This window comes from Neolamprologus multifasciatus, chromosome 8 (assembly GCF_963576455.1).
Source record: "Neolamprologus multifasciatus chromosome 8, fNeoMul1.2, whole genome shotgun sequence".
NCBI classification, from domain to species: Eukaryota; Metazoa; Chordata; class Actinopteri; order Cichliformes; family Cichlidae; genus Neolamprologus; species Neolamprologus multifasciatus.
The window spans coordinates 11,232,014-11,256,226 of record NC_140446.1 but is presented as its reverse complement, the minus strand read 5'-3'; the positions used below and the strand labels follow the sequence as shown (position 1 = coordinate 11,256,226).

At 39.8% G+C, this 24,213-nt stretch overlaps 3 protein-coding genes across 3 annotated transcripts; 1 reads left to right on the top strand and 2 right to left on the bottom strand.

The window, feature by feature from the left end:
• Positions 1-6,082: 6,082 nt before the first annotated feature.
• LOC146512562 (leucine-rich repeat, immunoglobulin-like domain and transmembrane domain-containing protein 2) lies at positions 6,083-9,751 on the bottom strand. The gene is made up of 3 exons (XM_085170555.1): positions 8,728-9,751; positions 7,729-8,510; positions 6,083-7,521 (listed from the first exon to the last, which is right to left on the bottom strand). Exons 1-3 carry the CDS (start codon positions 8,835-8,837, stop codon positions 6,734-6,736), a joined length of 1,680 nt encoding a protein of 559 aa, XP_085026681.1. The 5' UTR covers positions 8,838-9,751; the 3' UTR covers positions 6,083-6,733.
• A 96-nt stretch (positions 9,752-9,847) lies between these two features.
• Positions 9,848-13,228, bottom strand: lrit1b (leucine-rich repeat, immunoglobulin-like and transmembrane domains 1b). Its single transcript, XM_085170553.1, has 4 exons — positions 12,961-13,228; positions 12,176-12,636; positions 11,633-11,938; positions 9,848-11,501 (listed from the first exon to the last, which is right to left on the bottom strand). The coding sequence occupies exons 1-4, from the start codon at positions 13,080-13,082 to the stop codon at positions 10,423-10,425; spliced, it is 1,968 nt and encodes a 655-aa protein (XP_085026679.1). The 5' UTR covers positions 13,083-13,228; the 3' UTR covers positions 9,848-10,422.
• Positions 13,229-17,551: 4,323 nt separating this feature from the next.
• Positions 17,552-23,789, top strand: rgrb (retinal G protein coupled receptor b). Its single transcript, XM_085169778.1, has 7 exons — positions 17,552-17,924; positions 18,231-18,387; positions 19,927-20,048; positions 20,416-20,569; positions 20,715-20,832; positions 22,978-23,091; positions 23,336-23,789. Exons 1-7 carry the CDS (start codon positions 17,849-17,851, stop codon positions 23,474-23,476), a joined length of 882 nt encoding a protein of 293 aa, XP_085025904.1. The 5' UTR covers positions 17,552-17,848; the 3' UTR covers positions 23,477-23,789.
• The last annotated feature ends 424 nt before the right edge of the window (positions 23,790-24,213 follow it).

Below are 24,213 nucleotides of genomic sequence, written 5' to 3'. Positions count from 1 at the left end.
TCTTGGTCTGTGCTCAATTTTGTCCTAGTGGTTTGATTTAGTTTTTTAGGTTTTTTGGGTTGTGGTAAAGACACAAAAACTAAGACACTGATTAAAATAAAGAAAACAATACATACATTATTTTTGCACAGAAACACTGTCCCCATAGTTGAAAAGTTCACTGCAAATAATGCATTGGCTTAAGTGGACTGGCTTAAGTACAGCACTTAATTTTGATGTTTTGGTACTTAGAGTTTTTATGGTTAATCTTGCCTTATGAAGATCATAGCAATGCAGGGGGAGGGATCACTAGTGCAAACAAGCGTGGGACTAATGTCAGTCTGTTATGTAATGTAAATCACAATGTTATAGCAGCTGTGCTTTGTTAGTCTCTTGTTGTTGTTGTGAATTTCTAATGTAAATGTCACTGTTTTCATGGCTGAGGGTGGAACTCAACCTGGCTATCGATGAACCACCATGACTAATACTACAGCAGTAAGTGGTAACATGTGGCCACCCTTTCCATGTCCAAATTCCAGTACAGTTGTAGCCATGGGTTTGACCAATGCATAGAAGTCTTTACCTTCTTTTAATTGTTGAGCTTATTGGGGTTATGATGGTAGGTTGTCTACCTCCATCCTATCCCTAGCACTCTCTGCCATGCCTTGTTCTCCTTCACTAAATTGACAAATTTTCTCTATGGTCTTCTTCTGTTCCTTCCTTCTAACCTTTGCTCAATATCTCCAGTATCCCTCCTCTGCACATGTCCAAATCATGTCAGCCTTGCCTCTCTAACTTTGTCTCCAAACTGCTCAACCTGAGCTGTCCCTCTGATGGACTTGTTTCTAATCTTGTCCGTTCTAGTCACTCTCAACTAGGGATGGGTACCGGTATCCGGTGCCATGATGGCACCGGTTCTGACATAAACGGTAGTAACCAGACCGAAAAGCAGCGGACATTTCAGTGCTTTATTTCGGTGCTTTTTTTTCCTGAGATGTCATACACTTTGAATTCTAGCCAATCATTTTACGTTTCCGAGGATAGTAGGCGGGTCCAGGTACGTATGTTCTTTTAGAGCAGAGCTACAGATTAAAAATGCCCAAGGCGAAGCGGTCAAAAGTCTGGCTGTACTTCACAGCAAAATATGCAAACTCAGCAACCTGCAACAAGTGCTTTAAGGTGATACTGTGATACTGTCAAAGGAAGTAACACCTCAAATCCGATGAAACACCTGGCGACGCATAGCGTGTTTTTTTAAAAGCCGAAAAATGCGCCGTATTTGATAGCTTGGTGCGAGACCTCACACCGAGCGCATCTACTGCGGGTGTGGTGCCTGTTATCGGACCCGGAGTTAGCAACATCCCCCAAAAACCCGAAGAGTAGAGTCCTGGCCCCTAGCCCTGCCAGTGTAGCAGAAATGATGACAGATGATGATGGCAGCAGCAGCCGTTCTTCTCTGCGTGAGTAGCTTAATGTTGTTCGTGTATAATTTACGTTGAGTAGGCTAACCACGTTATTAAATTAATACATGTAAGGTGAACTAGCAAACACCGTCGTAGTTACATGCAGCTGTCTTCTTGTTTGATGGCAGATACTCCCTTCACCCTGGCCAAAAAGGCTAAAATGACCAAAGAAAAAGTGGAAAACAGCTAAACATGAGAGGTTTTTGGACAAAGTTTGTGTTCTCCATTCTTTAAGCACCGGTTTGAGCACCGTTTAAGCACCGTTTGGCACCGGTATCGGATAAAACCTAAACGATACCCATCCCTACTCTCAACTAAAGTCTAAGCATCTTCAGCCTCACCACCTGTCTTCTTGTTAGGGTCACTATCTCCAAACCAAACATCATAACAAGTCTAACACCCCTCTTGTAAACATTCCCTTTCATTCTTGCTGCTATCACAATTCACCCCTGACACTCATCTCCACCGGCTTCATGGTGCCTACACTGTCTTCTTTATCTCTCGTGTGCACTGTCCATTGCTTTGAATAGCCGATTCCAGGTATTTAAACTCATCCAACTTCACTATCTCGACTCCTTGCATCTTTACCTTTCTACCAGCCTACCAGGTTTCAACGTAACTTTATTCTTTCATGAGTTATTTACAAGTTTCTGACCACTTATAAAATGTGTTCAATGTGCTGCCCATTGTGTTGGATTGTCAATGCAACCCTCTTCTCACACTGATAGCAACACCGCAGGAGAAATGCCAGCACAGGCATCCAGTATTCGTAGTTTCAGGTGCTGCACATCTCGTATCTTCACACCATAGACAATTGCCTTCAGATGACCCCAAAGATAAAAGTCTAAGGGGGTCAAATCGGGAGACCTTGGGGGCCATTCAACTGGCCCGCGACGACCAATCCACTTTCCAGGAAACTGTTCATCTAGGAATGCTCGGACCTGTCACCCATAATGTGGTGGTGCACCATCTTGCTGGAAAAACTCAGGGAACGGGCCAGCTTCAGTGCATAAAGAGGGAAACACATCATCATTTAGCAATTTCAAATATCCAGTGGCCTTGAGGTTTGTACCCCATCGTTGTACCTAGCTATTGTTGTACCCCATATACCACACCAAACCATCACTTTTGTTGTTCCAACAGTCTTGGAGGGATCCATCCAATGTGGGTTAGTGTCAGACCAATAGCGGTGGTTTTGTTTGTTAACTTCACCATTCACATAAAAGTTTGCCTCATCACTGAACAAAATCTTCTGCGTAAACTGAGGGTCCTGTTCCAATTTTTTTTTTGCCCTTTCTGCAATTCTGTTCGCCGATCTGGGTCATCCTCATTGAGATGCTGCAGTAGCTGGAGTTTGTAAGGGTGCCATTTGTGAGTAGCTGATATCCGCCGAAGGGATGTTCGACTAATGCCACTCTCCAGTGACATGCGGCAAGTGCTACGCTGTGGGCTCTTGCTGAATGCAGCAAGAAGGGTGTCTTGCATTGAAATCTGCTGCAATGAACCGGTTATTGCATTCACCAGATATCAACACAATTTTGATCCGCTCCTCAGAAACTCCTGCCTGACCTCATCGGTCAACCTGTCCATCACCACTGCAAACAAGAAGGGGCTCAGGGACAATCCCTGATGTAATCCTACCTCCATCTGTTACTCCAATAGCACCCTTCCTCACAGTCTTGCTACCCTCATGTATGTTCTAAAAACCATGTCTTCACTCACTAGTATATTTGCATCTCTAACCTTATTCACTTAATCTACTGCACATCCTTTCCAGCTCGATTTCTGCCTCTAGCCAACTAGTACAAGTCCTTTTCAAGACTTTCTTGGCCTTTTTTTCTCAATCTTTCCAGAATGCCTGGAATGTGAACAATTTCTAAAATACTTTACTGATAAAATTCTATCTCTCAAATCCTCACTCCCCCCAGTGGTGAGCCTTGCTCTCACTGGAGAATGTGCTTCTACTTTTCATCAGTTTGAGCCAGTGTCACTCTGTACACTTAAGCAAATTGTCAAGCAACTGAAAATTACTAGTTCTGCATATGAACCTCTTCCGCCTCGCATTGTGAAGGACGGCTTTGATGTAATTGGGCCCAGTATTCTATTTTTAATGAACTCATCATTGTCTTCTGGCTATGTTCCCTCTGTTTTTAAACATGCTATAGTGCAACCTGCTCTCAAAAAAAGGTGTCTTGACCATTGTGATTTTGTTAATTATAGGCCGATATCCAAACTTCCGTTCCTCTCCAAAATCCTAGAGAAGATAGTTCTCACGCTAGATAGTTCATCCAGGCTTACCTGGATGCGCATGACATCTGTGATAGATTTCAGTCTGGTTTTAAACCACGCCACAGCACCGAAGCAGCTTTGCTGAGAGTCCTGAATGATCTTCTCTTAATTACTGATTCAGGGCATTCTGCTGTATTAGTCTTATTGGATTTGTCCTCAGCTTTTGATATGGTTGACCATAATATCTTATTAACAAGGTTAGAACACACTGTGGGCATTCGGGGTGAAGCCCTTAACTGGTTCAAATCATACCTTTTGAACAGGTCTTTCTCCGTTACCTTGGGTACTTATTCTTCCTCAACTGCATCCTTATCCTGTGGTGTGCCTCAAGGCTCTGTGCTTGGCCCAATGTTATTCTCATTATATATGCTCCCCCTAGGCTTAATCTTTGAAAAATATAACATTTCTTATCACCTCTATGCCGATGATATACAAATATATTTTCAATTAGATGATGACGACATTGCTCCTTCATTGCACTGCTTTCTCGAGTACATGAGAGAAGTCAGAGAATGGCTTTCAGGCAATTCCCTTATCCTGAATGATAAGAAAACGAAAATTGTGGTGTTTGGCAACCATATCCCTTGGGGCCTATTAGCTGATTTGGTTCCTTTGCCACTTCTTTCTCTGACTCAGCTAGTGACCTAGGTGTCCTGCTGGATAGCTCTTTCAAATTTAACAAACAAGTGTCCTCAGTAATCAAATCTAGCTTTTACCAACTGCGCCTTATTGCTAAGGCTAAGCACTATGTTCCTCATAAAGATCTTGAAAAGCTCATTCATGCTTTTGTGACTTCTAGATTGGATTACTGTAATTCTCTCTCCTTTGGTCTTCACTCCGCTCTCCTTCACAGACTCCAGCTTGTCCAAAATGCTGCGGCTGACTGGCACTAGAAAGCATGCCTCTATCACCCCTGTTCTTATTGATTTGAATTGGTTACCCATAAAATATCGCATTGAATTTAAAATATTGTTGCTCACCTTTAAAATTATAAATAATTTAGCCCCTTGTTATCTTGTCGATCTTCTTCTTGTCGATCCCTGGGCGAGCCCTCAGGTCTTCAGCCCAATTACTCTTGACTCAGCTTAGATCTAGACTTAAATCTAGGGGTGACCGTGCTTTTGCCCTGGTTGCACCTAATCTGTGGAATAACCTTCCCATCGCCATCCGTGCGTCAGACTCCATGTTATCTTTTAAATCCCGTTTAAAAACTCACTTATGCAACATAGCTTTTCCATCTTGTTAGTGTCTCTATTTTATATTTGGTTTAATTTTTATTTATGTACTTTACCTTTTAGCTTTTTCTGTTCTTAGTAACTTTGTTCTTATATTCCCTTTTATTGCTGTATAATTAGTGTCCTCAACCTGATGACATATGTGGTACTTTGTTAATAGTCTTTTATTTAGTCCTGTCTTAATTTACCTGTTTTTATTGTAAACACTTTGGTGTACCGCTGGTTTTTTAAACGTGCTATACAAATAAAGTTGTATTATATTGTATTGTATTGTATCTTTCCATAATACACAAAATCAGTCTTTTATTCTTCTTTTTTTTTTTAGCCAACTCCTACAACAGGATCAAGAGTTGGCATCTTAGGTTCCTGCAGGTACTTATGAAGATCCAATATTATAATGTTATTTTGTCGCCTAGCAACCACCAAAAAAATACAAATCACAAAGTTTCTATAGCTTGGGCATGTACTAGCTGCTATAATGAATGTACATTTAGGTTTCCCATTGTTCTTCTAAAATAAGCAAAACCTTCACTAAAATTGATCAAAGCTGAATTAACCTTGTTTTTTTTTATTTAGGAATACATTTATTTGGAATAATTTGCTATACTGAAAAAAACAGGTAACAAAAAAGAAGAAGAAAAAGAAAAGTCAGCATTACATAACTTTTCCAGTCTTTTACTACTACTGTCCCTACTTTTCATATAACATCACTTTCTTTTTAACTGGGCTGTACATATTATATTAAATCAATCAATCAATTAATCACCGTTTGGTGATTAACTTCTTGAAACAACTATGTCTGGAAAAAATACTATATATTAATATATTATCTAAATAATAGCATTTTTCAATTGTTTTATTTATCTATTAAAACATAAAATTATTATAACATGCAGTAACTGATGCACATGTAAAAATCATGTGAAAGTACAGTCACCGTGTGGACACAATCAGCTCAGAGGCATTAAATGGAAATATCATGTTCTGCTGACTAGGATTCAGATAGAAAATCACTTTAATCTGCTTAACAGTGTATGTATAAATTCATGGGAAAATACAGCTTACGTAACAAATCCTCTGAGTGATTGTGATAAAAAATCCGAGTATGTCTCAGCGTTTGTCTTTGACTTCTTTTTAATCTGCATCAAACGCATTTCATTCAGTCATAGCTTTGCAGTCCTTAAGAGAAAACACAAAAAGATTAAAAACATTTTCAAGACAAAGTAAATCAAAGCAGGCCAGAAGCACACGTACAATCCACAACATCATATTGCAGTACTGCATGATAACTTAATTACACATGATTTTTTTTTTATTTCACAAAGTGACACTAAAATAGAAGATAAACCCTCCATTTAACAAGGAAGAAAGGCATCTGCATTTTCAGGTGACAGCTTGCAATATACATACATTCAAAGTGGATGTGTGCATCTGAGTTTATATAAGCAGCAAAGTCAAAAAGAGGAATTATAACAAAAGCCCAACACTGAAAGGGAAAAAATGTTTACCCCATGAACAAATATGTTATTTTACCACATAATAAATGTACAATTCAATTTTTTTTTTTTTTTTTTTTTAATGTTTTTACTTACATGGTCAGAAGAGTCTTCAAAGTGTGAACCAGAAAAATAATGGTGCATGTATTTTAGAAAATAGTATACCTAGCTTTGTAATTCAACTGCAACACATACATTTAGAGGCACAAACTTAAACTACAAATAAACTTCATGTAGAAATGTATTATGAATGCAGTTCTTGACTTTGATGCTAGTACAGATAAGCTGCACTTCCTCTTTTGCACTTATCCTCAGACCTCCGTCTCTTTGTTGGCTTTTCCACCGAACCTTTGCACAAAGCTTCATCGCTGGTTGCCTGCAGGCTGTCAAAAGTGCCCTGCCTCGCCCCCTCCTGCAGGTTTTCATCATGCATTCTGTGCATCCTCCACAGATCCACAAACCGGTCCACACAGCTGAACCTGGCCTCTGTGGTGCAGGCATACATGCCAACCGGCACAGCCAGCACCATTGCGCACACAATAACTATAATGTGGATTAACCTTTCTTTCTGCTCCATCTCACTAATGTCACTTCCTGTTACAAACACAATGCACTGACCTTCCCTTGGTGGGTGGTTCTTCAGGGTCACACACACCTCGTATTTGGTGACAGGAAGCAGATTACTGACCGAGTAACTGTTGATGCCCGGGCCAATGTAGATCATTTCCTTCTTTGGTGAATCATATTTGCCAAAGTGGATGGTGAACCAAGTTTCTGCAGGGTTTTCAGTTGCTGCGTGCCACTCTAGGGTGATTCCATAAACTGTCTGTTTGGCTATGTGTATTTCAATGTAGGCATTCTCCTCAGATGACAGCATAGGGACAGGTGGTAGGAGAGGAAGGGAGGAATCAGAAGAGGCGATGTTAACTGTAATGTTGACAGAGGAGTTGCCAATGAAATTGTTGGCCGTGCAGGCGTAGAGTCCTCGGTCTGCCAGATGAAGAGAGGGGATCAGGAGCTGGGAAGAGAAGGTCTCCTCATCGATGTTTGTCTGTGATGCTGCAAGGTGAAAACAGAGCATCAGAGCAAATCACAGGATTTTTTTTCATCTGGTAATGACATGCTCAGGTATTCTGATATTATGCAGTAAGTATTGTCTCTTTCAAAACACTGCAGCCTGGGAGTTCACTATATATACTTCGCTAAGTGCTCCAACAGCAGGTTCACAACAATTTAATGGATGGTAGTGATTAAAAAAAATCTTACCAACAAATCCTCTTATAATCTTCAGACTGTACAGCCACTGAATGGTCGGCTCTGGCCTGCCCTTCACTAAGCATGTTAGGGTTGCATTTGCTCCCAGAGGTAAAGTGATGTTGGTTTCTGGGGCAGAGGTCACTGGCCTCATGCATGATTTTAACTGAATCTCATGGAAAAACTTGTGAGCTTTGAGAGCTGGACCTGAACACATCAGATAAGAGTTCATCAGGATGATGGGAGGGCTGACTGCCCTGGTGAACTCCACAAAGCCTTTGAGGCGGCAGTCACACAACCAGGGATTATCATGCAGCCCCAAAACCACATTTGACACCATCCCTTCTTTTGCCCAGGCTTTCTCAGCTATTTGGGAAAGGGGCCAATTAATGAAGACTTCTTTTGCTATGACACTAAGCTGATTGAAGGATAAATCTAAGTAGGTCAGCGCAGGTAAATATCTCAGAGCATGTTCGGGTAGCACATCCAGGAGATTGTGTTTTAGGTCCAAAATCTTGAGGTTTGGTGTATCCTGAAATGCTGTCCATGATACTGAAGTCAGCTTGTTCCCTTGTAGCCTTAGCTCAGTCAAGTTAGCGAGCCCCTCTAGGCTTTTCATGTTCATCAGAGCGATCTCATTAAAATTTAGCCAGAGGAACTCCAAGGCAGGCACTTTTGAGAAGGATCCTCGGGGTAACTCAGTCAGGTGGGATTTTTCAATTTGGATTTTAATGAAATCATGTGGGATGTCCACTGGGATTTCTCCCATGGATGTTTCCATACATAGTAAAGACCTAAAATGACAGACAAGAAAATTTGTGCTATACAAAGATACTGGTGTAGTACACTTAGCTTAAACACAAATTTTGGATAGTGTTTATTTGGGCATTTCACACTAGTCATGCTATAAGTAATGTTTATTGTTGCACGTAACTTATTCAAAAGAGGACAGACTCATAGCAAATATACAACCTAGCTTTACAATGTAGCATATTTTTAGTGGCCACTTACCTTCCTAAGATATCATCTGTGCAGGAGCAACCGAACAAACAAGTTGACGATCCAAAAGAGATGAACTGGAATACCAAAGTGATATGCAATGTGACATAAAAGGCGTCCATGATCCTAGACACGCATATGAAATAGGCCTGTCAGGGCAGGATATGCTCATGGGCTGCGTGAAAGAAAGCCCATTACCTTAATCTCCCTTGACGTAACCCTTAAGAGGCCAAATGACATGTGAGACAGGCGTATTTATAGCAATGGTCCACTTTTTCTAAACACAATGTTAGGTCTTTTCAAAAGGACATAAAGAGTTAACATTCACAAGTGTTTTTCAGTCGAGAGCTATGAGTTCGGCTTGATAGTAGTTCTTGTCTCAGATATGACCCCAAAATGCTTCGCATCAGACTAATTTAATTTATTTGTTCCCCACTAAAGCAGCAGCATTGACATGACAGGAGGCCCATCTGTGTTAAGTGGGCCGGAGCCTGTCAGGCTTAGCAACACTGAGAGGGAGGGCTGCACAGAGACAGAGACAGATGTCCGGAGAGGACTGACCTCAATAATCTAAACACTGTTTGTCTCTCAGGTTGATAAAGGCCAAATCAGCATATACCAAAGCGAGTGTGAAAACAAACATCTACACTATAGCTCTGCAGTTTCACACAGTTTCATATCCTTTAATACCCACGCTTTTTATATGTGCGCATTATAATTTAACAGATAAACAGATTAGCCACGTGTTCAGCATTTCAGGAAATGTCTTTTACATAATGCATATCATAATCGTCGTTTATTGCTACAGTTTGCTTGAATGCTGAGTTCATCATACAGAGACTGTACTAGTAGGTAATTTAGATGCTGGAGCACCCATGAGCACACATAATCAAAATGATAAAGACTGATCCGATGGAAAATATGAATATTAGTCCAAATTTATGCCATTATATGTATCAACTATAGTGATTCACATATTAATGCTACAAAAACTGCCTCGGATTTGCCTACAGCTGTATTAATTCATTGTATTTACTTAGTTTAAGCATGTTTTGTAGCAGTTTATAGATACAGGGGATACGTGTGGGTGTTTTTAAAGAAAGTAAAGATGTAGGAAAAAAGTAAGCATAAATCAATATAAAAATATTTATTTTTATACAGTACATTCATACATACACATATATTTTAGGTTACAAATATTTACACATTACAAAATGTACTGTATTTCAGGTTTTTCATCCAACAGTAAACCTGGCACATTCACATCATACTGACATATAAAACAGGCTAAATAAACTATTGTTTCCCTAAATACGTGTAGAATAAAGATTTTCACACAAAGCATAAATTACATCTTAGGAAAAAACAAAGAAAAGTGAATGTATTGGGTTTAAGAGAGTTTAGGGCATCAAGAGATTTTTCTCTTATTCTTAAAAGTGCACGATGAATTAAAAAAAGTTATTTCTACACCACTTGTAAATTTACAACTGTGTTACTGTGTATATTTTCCCTTTTTGTTGTTTCCCACCAAATGAATGGTAGCTTTTACTCCCACAAGGCTGTAATTTATTTGAAAAGATCCAGTCCTAAAAGAGCTACAAGTGTCCTCTGGATACCCCTTTAAAAAGAGGATCATTTGAATCTTTCTAACAGTGGAGCACGGCGGTGCAAAGTGCATCCTTTGGGAACTGAGGCATATGTTTGGTTTTAACAGAAGTACTCATTAGGTAGCCCTTCAGTCCTGGCTGTGGCCTCTGAGTCAACACTAGATCTCGCTGAGAGCAGCCTGTTGGATTCGTCAGGATTTAGCCTCGTTAGATACTCGCCTTCCATCCCCTTAGCTTTGGTCCCAGGGCCGAGGGTCTCAAACGTGACGTACGAGTCCTGTATTTCTTTGGATTGCTTCCCCAGCAGCTTTTGGCAACGTTTCTTTATTGCCCCACAGCACACAATCAGTGTAAGAGGAACAGCAATCACGCATGCCACCGTTATCACCACCACATTAATGAGCTTCTGAGTGCCACTTGCACTGGCTGCTTCATCGGTTGAGAAGATTACACACTGCTCCTTTTTTGGGATCAGACCTTTGACGCAAACACAGGCAATGTACTTTGTCTTTGGCACAAGGCCGTCAATTGTGATTCTATTTCTTCCAGAGCCCACATTGATTCGACGCATGTCTCTCTCACCAAATATAGCATATAGGACGCTAAACTCTGTGGTATTTGTGGCTGTAGGGGCTCGCCAGTTCAGAGAGACAGTATGGTCAGTGTCACCAATCACCTTTACAGAACGCACTATCCTTTTCTCAGGAGCTTGCTGTAACGATGAGGCATTGGCCGATAAGTTACTTAAAGCATCCTGTTGCACGTCCAGTGGCTTCTGTGCATCCGAACCTTTGCCTCGTCCCTGAGAAACACCATCAGAGATGCTGTAGCTCTCAATCTCATACTTCCCAGTCACCCCCTTGGCATTAAGAGGTTCAATGATGGGCTGTGCAGCTGTAGATGTAGGTGGAGGAACGTATCTGGCAATAAGCTTTTCCTGGTATGCCGCTCTGCCAATGCCACCATTTTTCTTCCCCCTTGATCTCTTAGAAGTACCACCACCGCCACCTCCTGCTTCTTCTGACCGAAAGGAATCTGTGATCACCAAGGAGATGACAGCGTCTGCCGTGCCCACAAAGTTGGTCGCCTTGCAAACATATTTCCCAGAATCCCGGTAAGAGACAGCAGGCACGCTCAGAATCGACCAAATGATGCCTTCCTTTGAGATCTCTTGCTGAACTGAAAAAACAAAAAGGTAGAGATCCACAGAGATAAGCAGATTGACAACAAAAAAAACTTTAATGTAATTGACACGTGTACAGAAATAAATCAAATCTAAGCACATCTGGAACAAATTCAACAAAACTCACCGGTGCCGTTCATTTTCTTGCCATCAGCACGGCTCCAGAACAGCTCTGGGATGGGGACTCCAACTGTGCCGCAACGCAGCAGCACATTGTTGCCCAGTGAGCTCCGAACACGAGCCACAGCCGTATGCACTCGCGGGCCTTGGCACCTCTGCAGCTCTGCTTCAGTGAAAAGAACCCCTGATAGGCTCTCGGGATCAGCGCATCTCAGTCGAGTGTCAATGAGAGCCACGGAGGACGAGGGGGACTTCTGAAACTGAACCAGATCATAGAGTCGACAGTCACACAGCCACGGGTTATCATGAAGACCTGCAGAGGAATGTATGGAAAGACTTTATTAGTGAAAACAATAAATTAAGTTGTTTTACCCATTTTAAGACCAGACCATTACCTGGGATTGAGTATAAATAAACATAATTAGCCTAACAAGCTGACACACTGCACACACAGTATATTTAGACTAATCCCTAACTGAGCTTTAAAGAAGTAGCTCTCATACAAGGCAGATTACAAAGAAATCTTAATACATCAAAGTTCAATCCTCACCAAGTATTAGTTTAGAAGAATCAGCGTCCTGGGGTGGCTTCACACTTAGCCACATTGTGAGAATTTCACCAGGAACGGTTGTGAGACTGTTGCTAGACAAGTCCAGGTAGGTTATGTTCTGTATATACATGATGGCTTCTGCGGGCATGCTGGAGATCTTGTTGTTGTGTAAGTCCAGGAGCCTCAGGTTTGGCATGTCTGTCAGAGACTCCCAGGGGAAGGAGGTAAGGGAGTTGCCATCCAGCCTGAGCTCATTAAGGTTGTAAAGACCCCGGAAACTGTCAGGAGTCAGGGAGTTCAGGGAATTGAAAGACATCCAGAGAAACTCCAGACTGTTGAGGTAGTGGAAGGTGCTGCTAGAAATCCGTGTGATTGCCGTCTTCTCAACGCGGAGCTTTGCCGTGTCGGTTGGGAAATTTTGAGGAACCACAGTGATTTCCGGATCATTGCAAAGAACACTTCTGCAAGAAAATAACAATAAAAAAATATGACTACCTCTACAGAACATGTAGCAGTAACAATATTAAAGATACTTTTAAATTCAAGATGAAAGCATATTTTATACGTTAGTTTTAAATAAAAAAAATAAGTTTAAAAAGTTCAGTTTATTAAAGAAAAAAAAAAACGTAGCAGACTATTTTTGAGTTATAAGCAAATGGGATTAAGGAACAAATCCAAGTTAATTCCAGCACACGGAGTCACTGAATAGAGCAAAGCTATATTCTCACTTTTATCGCAAAGCATAATAATACAATTGTGCTCTGAATTCAATTCACAGAGTTTACCTCGCTTTTGATCCGTCGCTTAGTTTGTGAAAGAAACAGCTGCACTGGGCAGGACACGGACTGCTCATCAGAGGAAGGAAAACTAAAGCCAAACAAAAAGCTGCAGGAAAATGTCGACTCATTTTGCAAGCTACTGAACACTATGCAACTAAACTACAGTTACAAAGCACGCGCCGCTACTCGGTCTAACGGGACGCGGGATGCATCGTTTTGCACGCTCACAGATCCACTCTGCTCCGACTGGTCTGAACCCTGAGATAAAAAGGATAGGCAGGGATTAGGGAAGGACTTGGGTTATTTTCATTCTCACGATTAGGCTATTGCTTCCTGGAAGCTGATAGGTTACCGCGTTTTTACTTTCATTCTTAGACATACTTTCCAAGCAATGATTGGATGGACAGTTATGACACAACTACCTGCAATTATAATATATAATTAGCAATATAAAGAAGTAGCAGGTGGACGAACTACAATCGCTAAATCTACCTGAGTGAGCATTTGCTTCTTTTTTCTTCGAGTAAATGGGGAAATATCTGAACACATTTAAAACGTTATTCGTATCTTATCATTTTTATCCATCTCAAGGCTTTCTGCTCCACGTAAATCGACCAAGTTTCACCAAAAACAAACAAACTGAATAAATTATGATATGAAACACAAGGTGATAAAAATTTCTCTCGATTAGGTTTAAATGTCCTCAAACCGTCGTTTTTGTTAGAAACTTCATTTACAGACTGTAGTTAAATAATAGCAGTGAGCGACCACTAGATGGCAGTGGGAAGTCACTGAGTGTAAATAATTGTTAAACACTTACACTGCTTGTCTCCATCCAGGTAATCAGTGGGCTTGAATACAATTTTAAAACAAATTTTCTTATGGAGATAATTTCTAATCTCTGCAAGACTGCATGAATCTACTCCCCTCCCCCCCCCCCCCCCCCCAAACGAACATTAATAAAAACTTGGATTTCATCATGCTTTGTGATTTTTTTTTTTCTGTGCTATTAACACATGTACATTCATACATCATCATATGCAGGCTATCTGAGTATGACATACTTTGTGGATGACAGATGTATTGTCACAGTCTGAGGGTTTTTTTCACAGGTAAAGAGGTTTAAAGACATGGCTGCTCGGCAGGGTTTTCAAATCCTTTAATCCAGTCATCTCTCAGTCTCTTGATAATACATCTTTGTTCCATTTCTTTCAAGAGGGCTGTCCCAGACAGGAAAACCTCCAACCCTGCATCTGTCCCTATAACATTTCCCCATATGACCCCTAATTTGTATGTATTCTAAAATACAATAAAAATATTAATCTATCAACGTGTTATAATAATGATGAGTTATAATAATGAAAGAAACTGATGCAAAATGACATTTTTCATTTTTAATTACCAAAAATATACATTTTAAATAAATATAATTGTTAATTTAAAAAATATTAAGTCAAAATGGAAGCAATTCTCTACATTATGGGAAAAAAAACATGTACCGTTTTCACAGGACTCTATGCATAGATTTTATTTGAAAACAAAAGAATTAAGAAGGCAAGTAGCAGCAAGGGGCTGACAGTCAAACGCTCTTGATTTGTCACAATCAGCAAGTTTGAGCACCTCTATAAAAGCAGATGTTTTGGCAGTTTCCTCATCAGGATCATTCAGGTAACAAATTTTAAGGAGAAAGCCTCTTCTATGCTAAAAAAGAAAAAAAAAGAACACGGCAGCCTGCACACTAAAGAAATAATAAGACTTCTAAAACAATATCCTTTCAACAGGGAAGGAAAGATATTTGCCAAAATGCACAGTTCATGAAATCCTGTCCATGACCAGTTCATGAACTCCTCTGTCTACCAAGCAATACAAAGTATTCTACAGTCAAATTTGGGGCCATCTATCCGACAGCTGAAGCTTGGCTGAAATTGGGTCATGCAGTAGGACAATGATCCCAAGCACACGAGCAAATCTACAAGAAAATGACTGAAAAAGAAAAGAATCAAGATGCTGCAATAGCCCAGTCAAAGTGAAATGCTGTGTTAGGACCTCAAGAAAGCTGTGAAGAAATTAATGTCTGCAGACCTCAGTAAGCTGAAGCATTGTTTTGAAGAGGGGTGGGATAAAATTCCTCCACAATAACATGAAAGACTCATAAAATCACACAGAAAACTATTACTATTATTGTTTATAACGGTGGTTCTAGCTCTTGCTCATTGGGTGTTCTTAGTTTTTCACAGGATTGCAGAGTCCTGTGAAAACTTTTCTTTTCACATGCCTGAAAGTACAATACCTAAAGTAGGTGCTATATGTAAACACAGTATATTGGCGCCTGTATGTGCACTGGGGTCGGGGGCATTTCCATCTGAGCTGTTTATGAGAAAAAGGTATAAAAAGACCAGTGTCTAGAAAATAGGAGTTATCCTATTTAACTGCTTCTAGTTTTAAATTAGGAAATATATTTTTAAAAATGCTTTCAGTTCCTGGTCATTTGTTCAAATGGAGTTTCAACAATAAAGCCTTTGTTTCATTGCAAAACCAACAGATTATGCTGCAGTAATTAACTATTTGTCAACGGATCAATGTTTAGCCTTTGTAGGGAGTTGTAGCCTCGTGTTTTATGCCACAGTTTCATTTGTATGCGGCTAAACACGACGAATACTCTATGACTGAGATGATGTTAATTAAACAGTTAAATTAAAGAAAGCTACAGTCCTGATCTCTGGCATTATGTTAAGTCTGGCAGTGCAGGTCGTAATGCAGCTGGTAAATGCTGTTGGACTAAAACTTATTCAACCTCAAAACGCTCTTTAGTTACTTCAATGCTCATATTTTAAGCCTATTTTCTTCACACTCAGCCCCAGCAGATTAACAGATTGTGCTATTAAATATTTTGAAATTGAGAAACTGGCATTGCATTATGTTCCTGAATGGCATCACACTGCTCCACCAGCTTCTAACAAACACCTCACTAGGCCTTTTGTTGGGATTGAGGGCAGCACACAAATATTCTGCGATGTGATTCAGATGCTCCAACTTCTCAATTTATCTGTGAAATATTGGCATTTTTACTGCCCCAAATGTTCCAGAGCAGCAGATGCCAGCAGATGACAAGTACACATGTCATAGCTTTTTTGTGTGTGTGGACTGAACACGGAGCTTACAGAAAAGACAATATGGACAGTTTAGAAAAGGGTATTATAAGTCCATTGGGACAATTCATTACTTCATAGTTAATGAGGTTGTGGTAATCTGTGGCAAGCTTAGTGGTGCAATCAGACTCTACCCAAATGTTACATTTTAAAAGGTTTAGGCAGCCACAATAGCCAAAGGTAACTTAGGACAGCTGTGACATGGGATGACAACATGCCATGTCACAGATCCTCAAATCCTCGCAAACTGCCTTCTTGAACATGACAGCAAGTACATGACAGCAAGTATCCAAATGGCCTCCACACTCACCAGATCTCAATACAATCGCGGACCTTTGGGATGTGGTGGAACAGGATATTTGTAATCCCACACGTGCAACCAATAAATCTGCAACAACTATGATGCTATCTTGTCAATATGGACCACAATCTCTTAGGATTTTTTCCAGTACCATGCTGAATCTATGCCAAAAGGAAATAAAAAGTGACATGTAGGCTGGTCTGGAAAACATTTTGTTTTTACAGCAGAAAGAAAAGAGATAGCCTGATGTAGTCATGAAAGTGGGTACTGGCTCTTGACATTAAGCAACTTACGGTTGTTCCCAAAGTTGCTTGAAAAGCCTCCAATTAATCCAAAACCCAACAGTGACTCCCTGTTAAACCCAGAATTGAATTTAAGATCCTTCTTCTCACATACAAGCTCTTGAACACCTCCCTTGTTATCATAACAGAGCACTTGTGATTTTCAAAAAGAACTAAAAGTAGAATTGGAGGAAAGCCTTCAGCTTTTAGGCTCCTGTGGAGCCAGCTCCCAGTTTTAACTCAGGAGAAAGGCACCTTCTCTACTTTTAAGATTAGTCTGAAAACTTTCCTTTTTACGCTTATAATAAGTACTTTCCACAATACTTAGTTAACACAAGAAGTCACTTGGATGAGTGATGAAACATTTCTCCCACTGATAATGCTACATCCAGATGAACAGATTAAACCTTTTTGGACAAGAAAACACACCTTTAGGCTGTTCATATATTTTTAAAAGGAGTTTTTTGGAAACCTGGAATGTAAAGGTCTATTTTTCTAAAGCATTTTGGGTCAACGTCTGTAATTTGAATATGCTATTTACTATAAATAAAATAGACAGGACGGTCAATACAAAAAGTGCATGTTCGAGGTTTTTTTTTTTAATTTCCAAAAATTTAATAGATCCGCCCACCTCTATTCTCCACTCCCCATGTGTTTATACACCATTATTACATTAGTCTGTGCTTCATCTTGTCTTCTTATGCCCACCCCAATCGGTGGGGTGAGCCCTAAACTAAAGGGCATTTAAGAGTTATCAGTGTAACTGTCCAGACTGCCGGTCAAAGTCTGCTTAAGAGTCCAACACTCTTTTAAGTTAAAAGACAACATTTCCCATGTTTCCTTTCTCTTATCGCTTACAAAAGCTGTAGGTTGGTTTCGCCACAGAGTGTTCGGCAATAAACTTTCAGAGCCTTTATATGACAGAATTGCGCAGAAAACTCGCAAAGTGTTTGCAACCACTCACTTGCAGAACGTGTGCAGGAAGTCTGCTTGTTAGGACATTCTTCGGGGGATTGTAAAGAGGGCTTTGCTAAGATTAGCGCGTTCATGCTTTTTCACGTGAAAGCACCTTTATAAGGCCTTATTGTGGCACAGACTGTGGGTGGCTACGCTGCTGGAAAACGACTCGTCTTCTTTGCAAAGTCTAATTTGTGTGCTTCATCATGGCAACATATACGTTACCGGAGGGATTCACAGAGTTTGACATGTTTACATTCGGTTCAGCACTCCTTGTTGGCGGTAAGTGAAGCGCGCTGTATGGTTATACAAGAAGGAAGGACCCAGATAACCATGAATAAATTTGGAAGAGCTGTATTTTTAGGGGGATTCCTTGTTTTTGTTGTTGGGGGAGGGGGGGGGGGTTAATGCTTGGAAATGAGTTAGATGTTAAAAGTTCCAAACCAAATCTACTTAGATTGCATTTTGTTTGTTTGCACACTTTGTGGGCCAAAACCAATAAGATCGGCCATGCAGGCAAATCCAGCTAGAGGTTAAATGTGAAACCAAATAATAGAAACGTAATTTATTCTTTGTTTTCACTTTTAGGTATGCTGGGATTCTTCCTCAATGCCATCAGCATCCTTTCTTTCCTCAGGGTGAGGGAGATGCGCAATCCCAGCAACTTCCTGGTGTTCAACCTTGCTGTAGCTGACCTCAGTTTGAATATTAATGGACTCACTGCTGCCTATGCAAGCTATCTCAGGTAACAAACAGGGCATGCTCTGTTAGAAATGTATTTTCTGGCCTTCTACAGTCACTTTATATCTAAATCTTTCAGCAGAAGTTTTCATATTAAGCTGTCCAGCACAAGCTGACTAAGTCTCGGGGTTTCATAATCCAATCCACAATCTACTTTGTTCACATTTGGCAAGAAAATATGTTGAAAGTGACCAAACAGCCCAATTCTACTTGCTATCAAATAATTAGTAGTTCCTATTTATAAAACTTAATGTGTACTGATGTTGTGAGACATTTCCAGCTTGACCTATTAAGAACGGTGAGTTTTCCTTAAAATTATTATGTAAAGTGTTACGCAAGACAGTTGTTTTTGTACAAACTACAGTGGGGGGTTTTAATTAATGCATTTATTTAAGTAAAGTCAACTTGGTTTTTGCATTTCTCTTCTCATTTTTTGCTTATTGTAAAAATGTCCACATGTTTAATTGGAATCCAGTTATCAAGCTAACCACTTTTTCAAATTTTAGAATCAATTATTTAAGTTTAAGTGGGATAATTTGTAAGTACACCTTCATGAACCCAGCAACCCACTGCACTCGTAGTGTCACAGCTATCATAAAATGAAGTTAAACTTTATTTAGTTTGTGCAGTTGAACATAATGAAACACAAAAACAACAACTTATTATGATACAGATGTGTATACTGACCCAATGTAATTAGTCATTTGATATTTCATATGCTTGTTGTCTGCTGCTTTTAATATGTGGCAAAGCATCCATCCATTCACAATTCAAAGACTTCTCCTTCTAGAGAATTGATCCTATTTTAGTGAAACCTGCATACAACGATAACCTATTGGGACTTCACACAAATTCTGCTCAAGGTCAGAGACACATTTGGTGTTACATTGGGACTTTTCCCTTTTCACAACATAAGCTTTATGGATTTTATTTACAGTTTGAATTTAGTGTGCACAAAATGATAAAGAAAAAAACAAATGAGGTGATAGCTTGACTTTTTGCTTTGCCTCACATGTGCCCTACATGGTGATAATGACGTTATTGTTCATAATTATGGAGGGAGTGATCCTACTGGTTGACTCCCGCATTAGAAAGCTGCAGTTAGGGCCTTTCTGTCACCACTGTCTTAACATCAGTGATATGGTCACATATATTTATGCCGTTTACTGCATGGCGATGGTTACTGTTGACCATGTAGCCATAACACTCCTCAACTTAAACACTTATTTTGCGTTGATCTACATTAATATGTCCTGTATATGACTACTTGTGAAACTTTTTGACTTCTTTCAATTTAAATTCTCATTAGAGAAGTCAATGACGAAAAACTTTCTGTGCTTCACAAATTATAACAACCTATGAATTATGATGGGTTGTGATCAGAATAGCCTCTACATCAAAGAGTTTCTGGTTATTTTATTTTATTTTATTGAGCTGTATACCTTTATACCTAAGCACTTTGTTTTTATATATAAGTTTGTGTAATTTTAGGCGCATTTTTCTGCAAGTTGTAGTATGACACATGTTTCTTTGTCTTCTTCAGATACTGGCCATTTGGTCAAGATGGTTGTGCCTATCATGGTTTCCAGGGGATGATATCCGTACTGGCATCCATCAGTTTCTTAGCTGCAATCGCTTGGGACAGATATCACCAGTACTGCACCAGTGAGTAAAGGCACTACAAATAGGTGTTCAAAATGTTAGTTAATGCAGTTTTATACACATTTGAAATGAGATATTCAGAGAAAGTCAGTCTTAAAAAAAACTTAAACATGCATATTTTATCTGCCCCTGGGAAATGGTATAACTTTTTATTTATTAATTTTTTGTTTCATGTTGGGCAGGGGATAAGCCGCTTTATAAGCCGCTTTGTAAACCATGTGAAGCAACTCTTAAATGTTTACATTTGATATTTCTTCATATTTTTGTCAACTGAATCGACTTTATATTTTGTCGGCGATAACCTTGTGATATTTAGTCAACTTAAAATAACTAAATCAGATTTTTCTGTTGAAAAATTAACACTGTGTAGGACAGAAGCTTTTCTGGACCACATCTGTCACAATCAGCAGCATCATCTGGATTCTCTCCATCTTCTGGTCTGCTGTTCCTCTACTGGGATGGGGCGTCTACGACTTTGAGCCCATGAGGACGTGCTGCACGCTGGACTACACCAAAGGGGACAGGTAAATGTGTAAATATTAAAAGATAATCTTACCATGGACAATAGTTTTCTGTTTTCATAGCTGCCAGTTCACATGGAAAACAAGTACATAGACTTTTACAGCTGTTTACCATATTCTTTATTGTTCATGGTTATTTTTCTAACAGGGACTACATCACCTACATGCTAAGTCTGGTGGTGCTCTACCTGATGCTCCCAGCTTTTAACATGTACTCATGTTATGATTTGATCTACAAGCATTTCAAGAAGATCCATCACCACCGGGTAATACATGCTGCAGTCTTACTAAAAATCATTGTGTATTAGCACATCCAATTGTGCCTTCAAAATATTTTGTTTTGTTAAGTATTGGACAGTCGCACAAAAGAGTCTGATCACTGGCTGTGTAGAAGAAAGCAGCTTAAATGTTATTTTGCTCTAATCAAAGGGGCTCTAATCAAACCACGAGTTTAAGCAGATTAATTTTACGCATAATGAAACACAACCTTTAAACCTGATGGTGAGTGCTTTTCTTTTTCTTCTTTATTTTATTTATTCTTTAACAGGCTTATTATTTCTCCATTCTTCTATTTGCATGCCACTCTTTTTTATGCTGAGCATAGAAGTGAGACCGGTTGCAATATTAGGGCCATTGCAGGTAAAAATAGTCATTATTATTATTATTATTAAAGCTCTCAGGTACAAAAGGATAATAAACTCAGGCAAAAAATTATTTCCAAGAATAAGGTTATGAATAAAAAAACAGCAATTTACAGAGGAAAGGTCAAGAAAAACATTCTCTGAAAAAATATTCTGTATTTATTTATTTTTTCTGTTAATTTCCAAAATTGTATTATTTTGCTTAAAGTCCACAGACAATGAACTGAAGCAAAGTTGTAAAGAAGAAAATCCTCCAAAAATGTGAGATAATGATTAATTTGTATAGAAAATGAAAATTATGGCTTGCTAAAGGCATGGTACTTATCTTGGTGTCATGGGGACAGCAGTCTAAGCAAATAAGCCCAGATTTCCCTCACCCTAGCCACTTCCTCCTGCCCATCTAGGGGGGACATTCAGATGTTCCCAAGCCAACTCAAAGACATAATCTCTCCACCCAGTCCTGGGTCTGCCCCAGAGCCTCTTCCCTGTATTACAAGCCCAGAAAACCTCACCTAGGAGGTGTCCGGGAGGCATCCTAATCAGCCCAAACCACCTCAACCGGCTCCCTTTGATGTGGAGGTGCAGCGGCTCTATTCCAAATCCCTGTTGAATGACCAAGCTCCTCACCAACCCTGAGAGAAAGCTCAGAGGGCAGCCCTGGCAGTGTCCAACACTAATCAGAAATAAGCCGGACTTAGAGAGGGCTTCACCAAGAGACTCTAAGAAGGCTGGGTCCTCTGAACTGTCATTTGGCATATAGGCATAAACAACGGTCTGGATCTAATCTAAACCACAAAACACAGGCAGCAAACCGCAGGGATACAAGTATAAAAAACAACATTAAGCCTGACCGTGGATTCTCACCGAAACTCCAGAATGGAACAGAGTTAAACCCCTCAGTGAGAAGGAAACTGGTTCCATACCCCAAGTTGTACGTTGAGTGAGCCCGACTATATTTATATCAGCTTGGACTCGTCCCTCATAAGTGAGGTGATATTGAATCTACCACAAACCAGTTTTGGGAGCCAGGGATCAGAGTACCAGGACCTCTGCTCTGACTGCCAGTCAATCCACTAAGCACTGAACACCTCCTGTGGGCCCCTCCTGTGGGTGGTCAACAGGAGGATGGACCTATGTTGCTTTTTCAAGCTGACGCCAGCTGGGCCCCATGGCTTAAGGCCTGGCCATCAGACAATTGTCCTCGAGACTGTACCCCAGGCCTGGCTCCAGGGTAGGACCCCAGTAACCCTATCCCGAGCAGAGAGCACTGGACCCCTGGATTGTTACGCTGCATAGGTTATGTGTACCACTGTTTTGTCATAGGTAAGGAGTCAGACAGTCTGCCATGGCAGACCTTACCAGAGTAAATTGCCCCAACCACATAGCTCCTAGATCAATGGGAAACACAAACCCCTCCACCGTGATAAGGTGGCGATTCATGCAGGGGATCTCAAAAAGATGGCAATCATAAGTTGGAATGTCTGAAAAGCAACCCATGTAAGGCTCTGAGTTGGTTTCCATCCTATTCAAGTGTGATCTGTTATCTATTAATTATTCATCCAGCAGTTATGCCACATTCTAACCTTGTGTTGACCACATACCACATTGGTCATGAAACCATTGAAATGCATCTCTACTTCATCTCTTGTTTCAGCAACTACACATAAGCTTGATAAGATCATTATCACTATCATTATTAGACTTATTGTGACACACTCTTTCCGTTTTTGAAGTCTTGTTGTATGTAACACAATGGACTTTATTTTACAGTTTAACACCAGTTTGCCTGTGAGGGTACTGCTGATGTGCTGGGGCCCATATGTCATCATGTGTGTCTATGCCTGCTTTGACAATGTGAAGCTCATCTCTCCAAAGCTAAGAATGGTATGTATTTATTTTGTTTTGTGCAACCTAACACTATGTGAAAATGAAACAGTTAAACACCTCTTTCTTCTTATTATTGTTGACTTTTAGTTTAACAGTTTCTTAGTTGCAGTTTCAGTCGTCATTCTTGTGACTTATTCCACAAGCAAGAAAATGAAAGGAGTCAATCATTTTAATGTCACACTTGCCATAGTATGTGAGACAACTTAAACCTTTGCTTTTTTGTGTGCCTTTGCCCTTGTAGATGCTTCCAGTTATTGCAAAGACAAATCCTATATTTAACGCTCTCCTCTACTCATTTGGAAATGAGTTCTACCGAGGGGGAGTTTGGCATTTCCTCACTGGACAGAAGATTGTTGAACCAGATATTAAGAAGTCAAAGTAAAAGAAAACCCAGCAAAATCGGGCGAAAATCCAAGATCATCAACTGCTTTCATGATAGGTTCCTCATTCAAACGTAGTAGGATGTTTTGAAATAAACATTGCCAGGTCAGAGATGTACAGTTGTGTTATTTTCATATTTCATATTTGTACAGTACATGACATTACAGGACGGTCTGTTTGCTTGGAGCCACCATACCTCATGTTGGACTTAGCTTAAATGTTCATGCATTCTTTCTTTCAGCAGCTTGACTTTAACCTGCACTGCTCAAGCATCCACGTGAATCCACTGACAATAAACACAGATGTTGCTCCTCTTCTGCTGTTTGCGCTTTCTATTTTAATCCGATTAATGGAGATGCTTGTAAGCAAGAAGCCTAATTGCTGCAAGCAGAAATGTGCCTTTTATCACATGTCAGTGTCAAATCGAAAGTATTTTAATAAGCAGATATTTTAATAGTGGTTTTGTTTTGTAGACAGCTAAATAATACAGCCCCTCTGTACAGTGAGGAAATATTTACTGTGTTAAGCCCGTTGCGCAATTAAGCTCCTTCTTAGGCGACGTGGACTTAATCTCATTTCAGGATAGCTACTTGTCTAAATTAGGAAATGCATACACTAAACTACACAGAGTTTGGTAATGTTTTGTCTTCATTTCATATTAACCTACACTGAGCTAAATTTGATGACATATTCAGATATATTTAAACATATTTAACAATTTTGTTTTTACTTTTCAGT

Excerpts from the sequence above, each read along its gene's own strand:
- lrit1b (XM_085170553.1), bottom strand. The coding sequence starts at position 13,082 with ATGAGTCGACATTTTCCTGCAGCTTTTTGTTTGGCTTTAGTTTTCCTT. Across the intron at positions 12,637-12,960 it reads AGCGACGGATCAAAAGCGAG|AAGTGTTCTTTGCAATGATC; the intron begins GTAAACTCTGTG and ends ATTTTCTTGCAG. Across the intron at positions 11,939-12,175 it reads TTCTTCTAAACTAATACTTG|GTCTTCATGATAACCCGTGG; the intron begins GTGAGGATTGAA and ends ATTCCTCTGCAG.
- LOC146512562 (XM_085170555.1), bottom strand. The coding sequence starts at position 8,837 with ATGGACGCCTTTTATGTCACATTGCATATCACTTTGGTATTCCAGTTC. Across the intron at positions 8,511-8,727 it reads ACAGATGATATCTTAGGAAG|GTCTTTACTATGTATGGAAA; the intron begins GTAAGTGGCCAC and ends CTGTCATTTTAG. Across the intron at positions 7,522-7,728 it reads GATTATAAGAGGATTTGTTG|CATCACAGACAAACATCGAT; the intron begins GTAAGATTTTTT and ends TTCACCTTGCAG.
- rgrb (XM_085169778.1), top strand. The coding sequence starts at position 17,849 with ATGGCAACATATACGTTACCGGAGGGATTCACAGAGTTTGACATGTTT. Across the intron at positions 17,925-18,230 it reads TTCAGCACTCCTTGTTGGCG|GTATGCTGGGATTCTTCCTC; the intron begins GTAAGTGAAGCG and ends TTTCACTTTTAG. Across the intron at positions 23,092-23,335 it reads TCTCTCCAAAGCTAAGAATG|ATGCTTCCAGTTATTGCAAA; the intron begins GTATGTATTTAT and ends TTGCCCTTGTAG.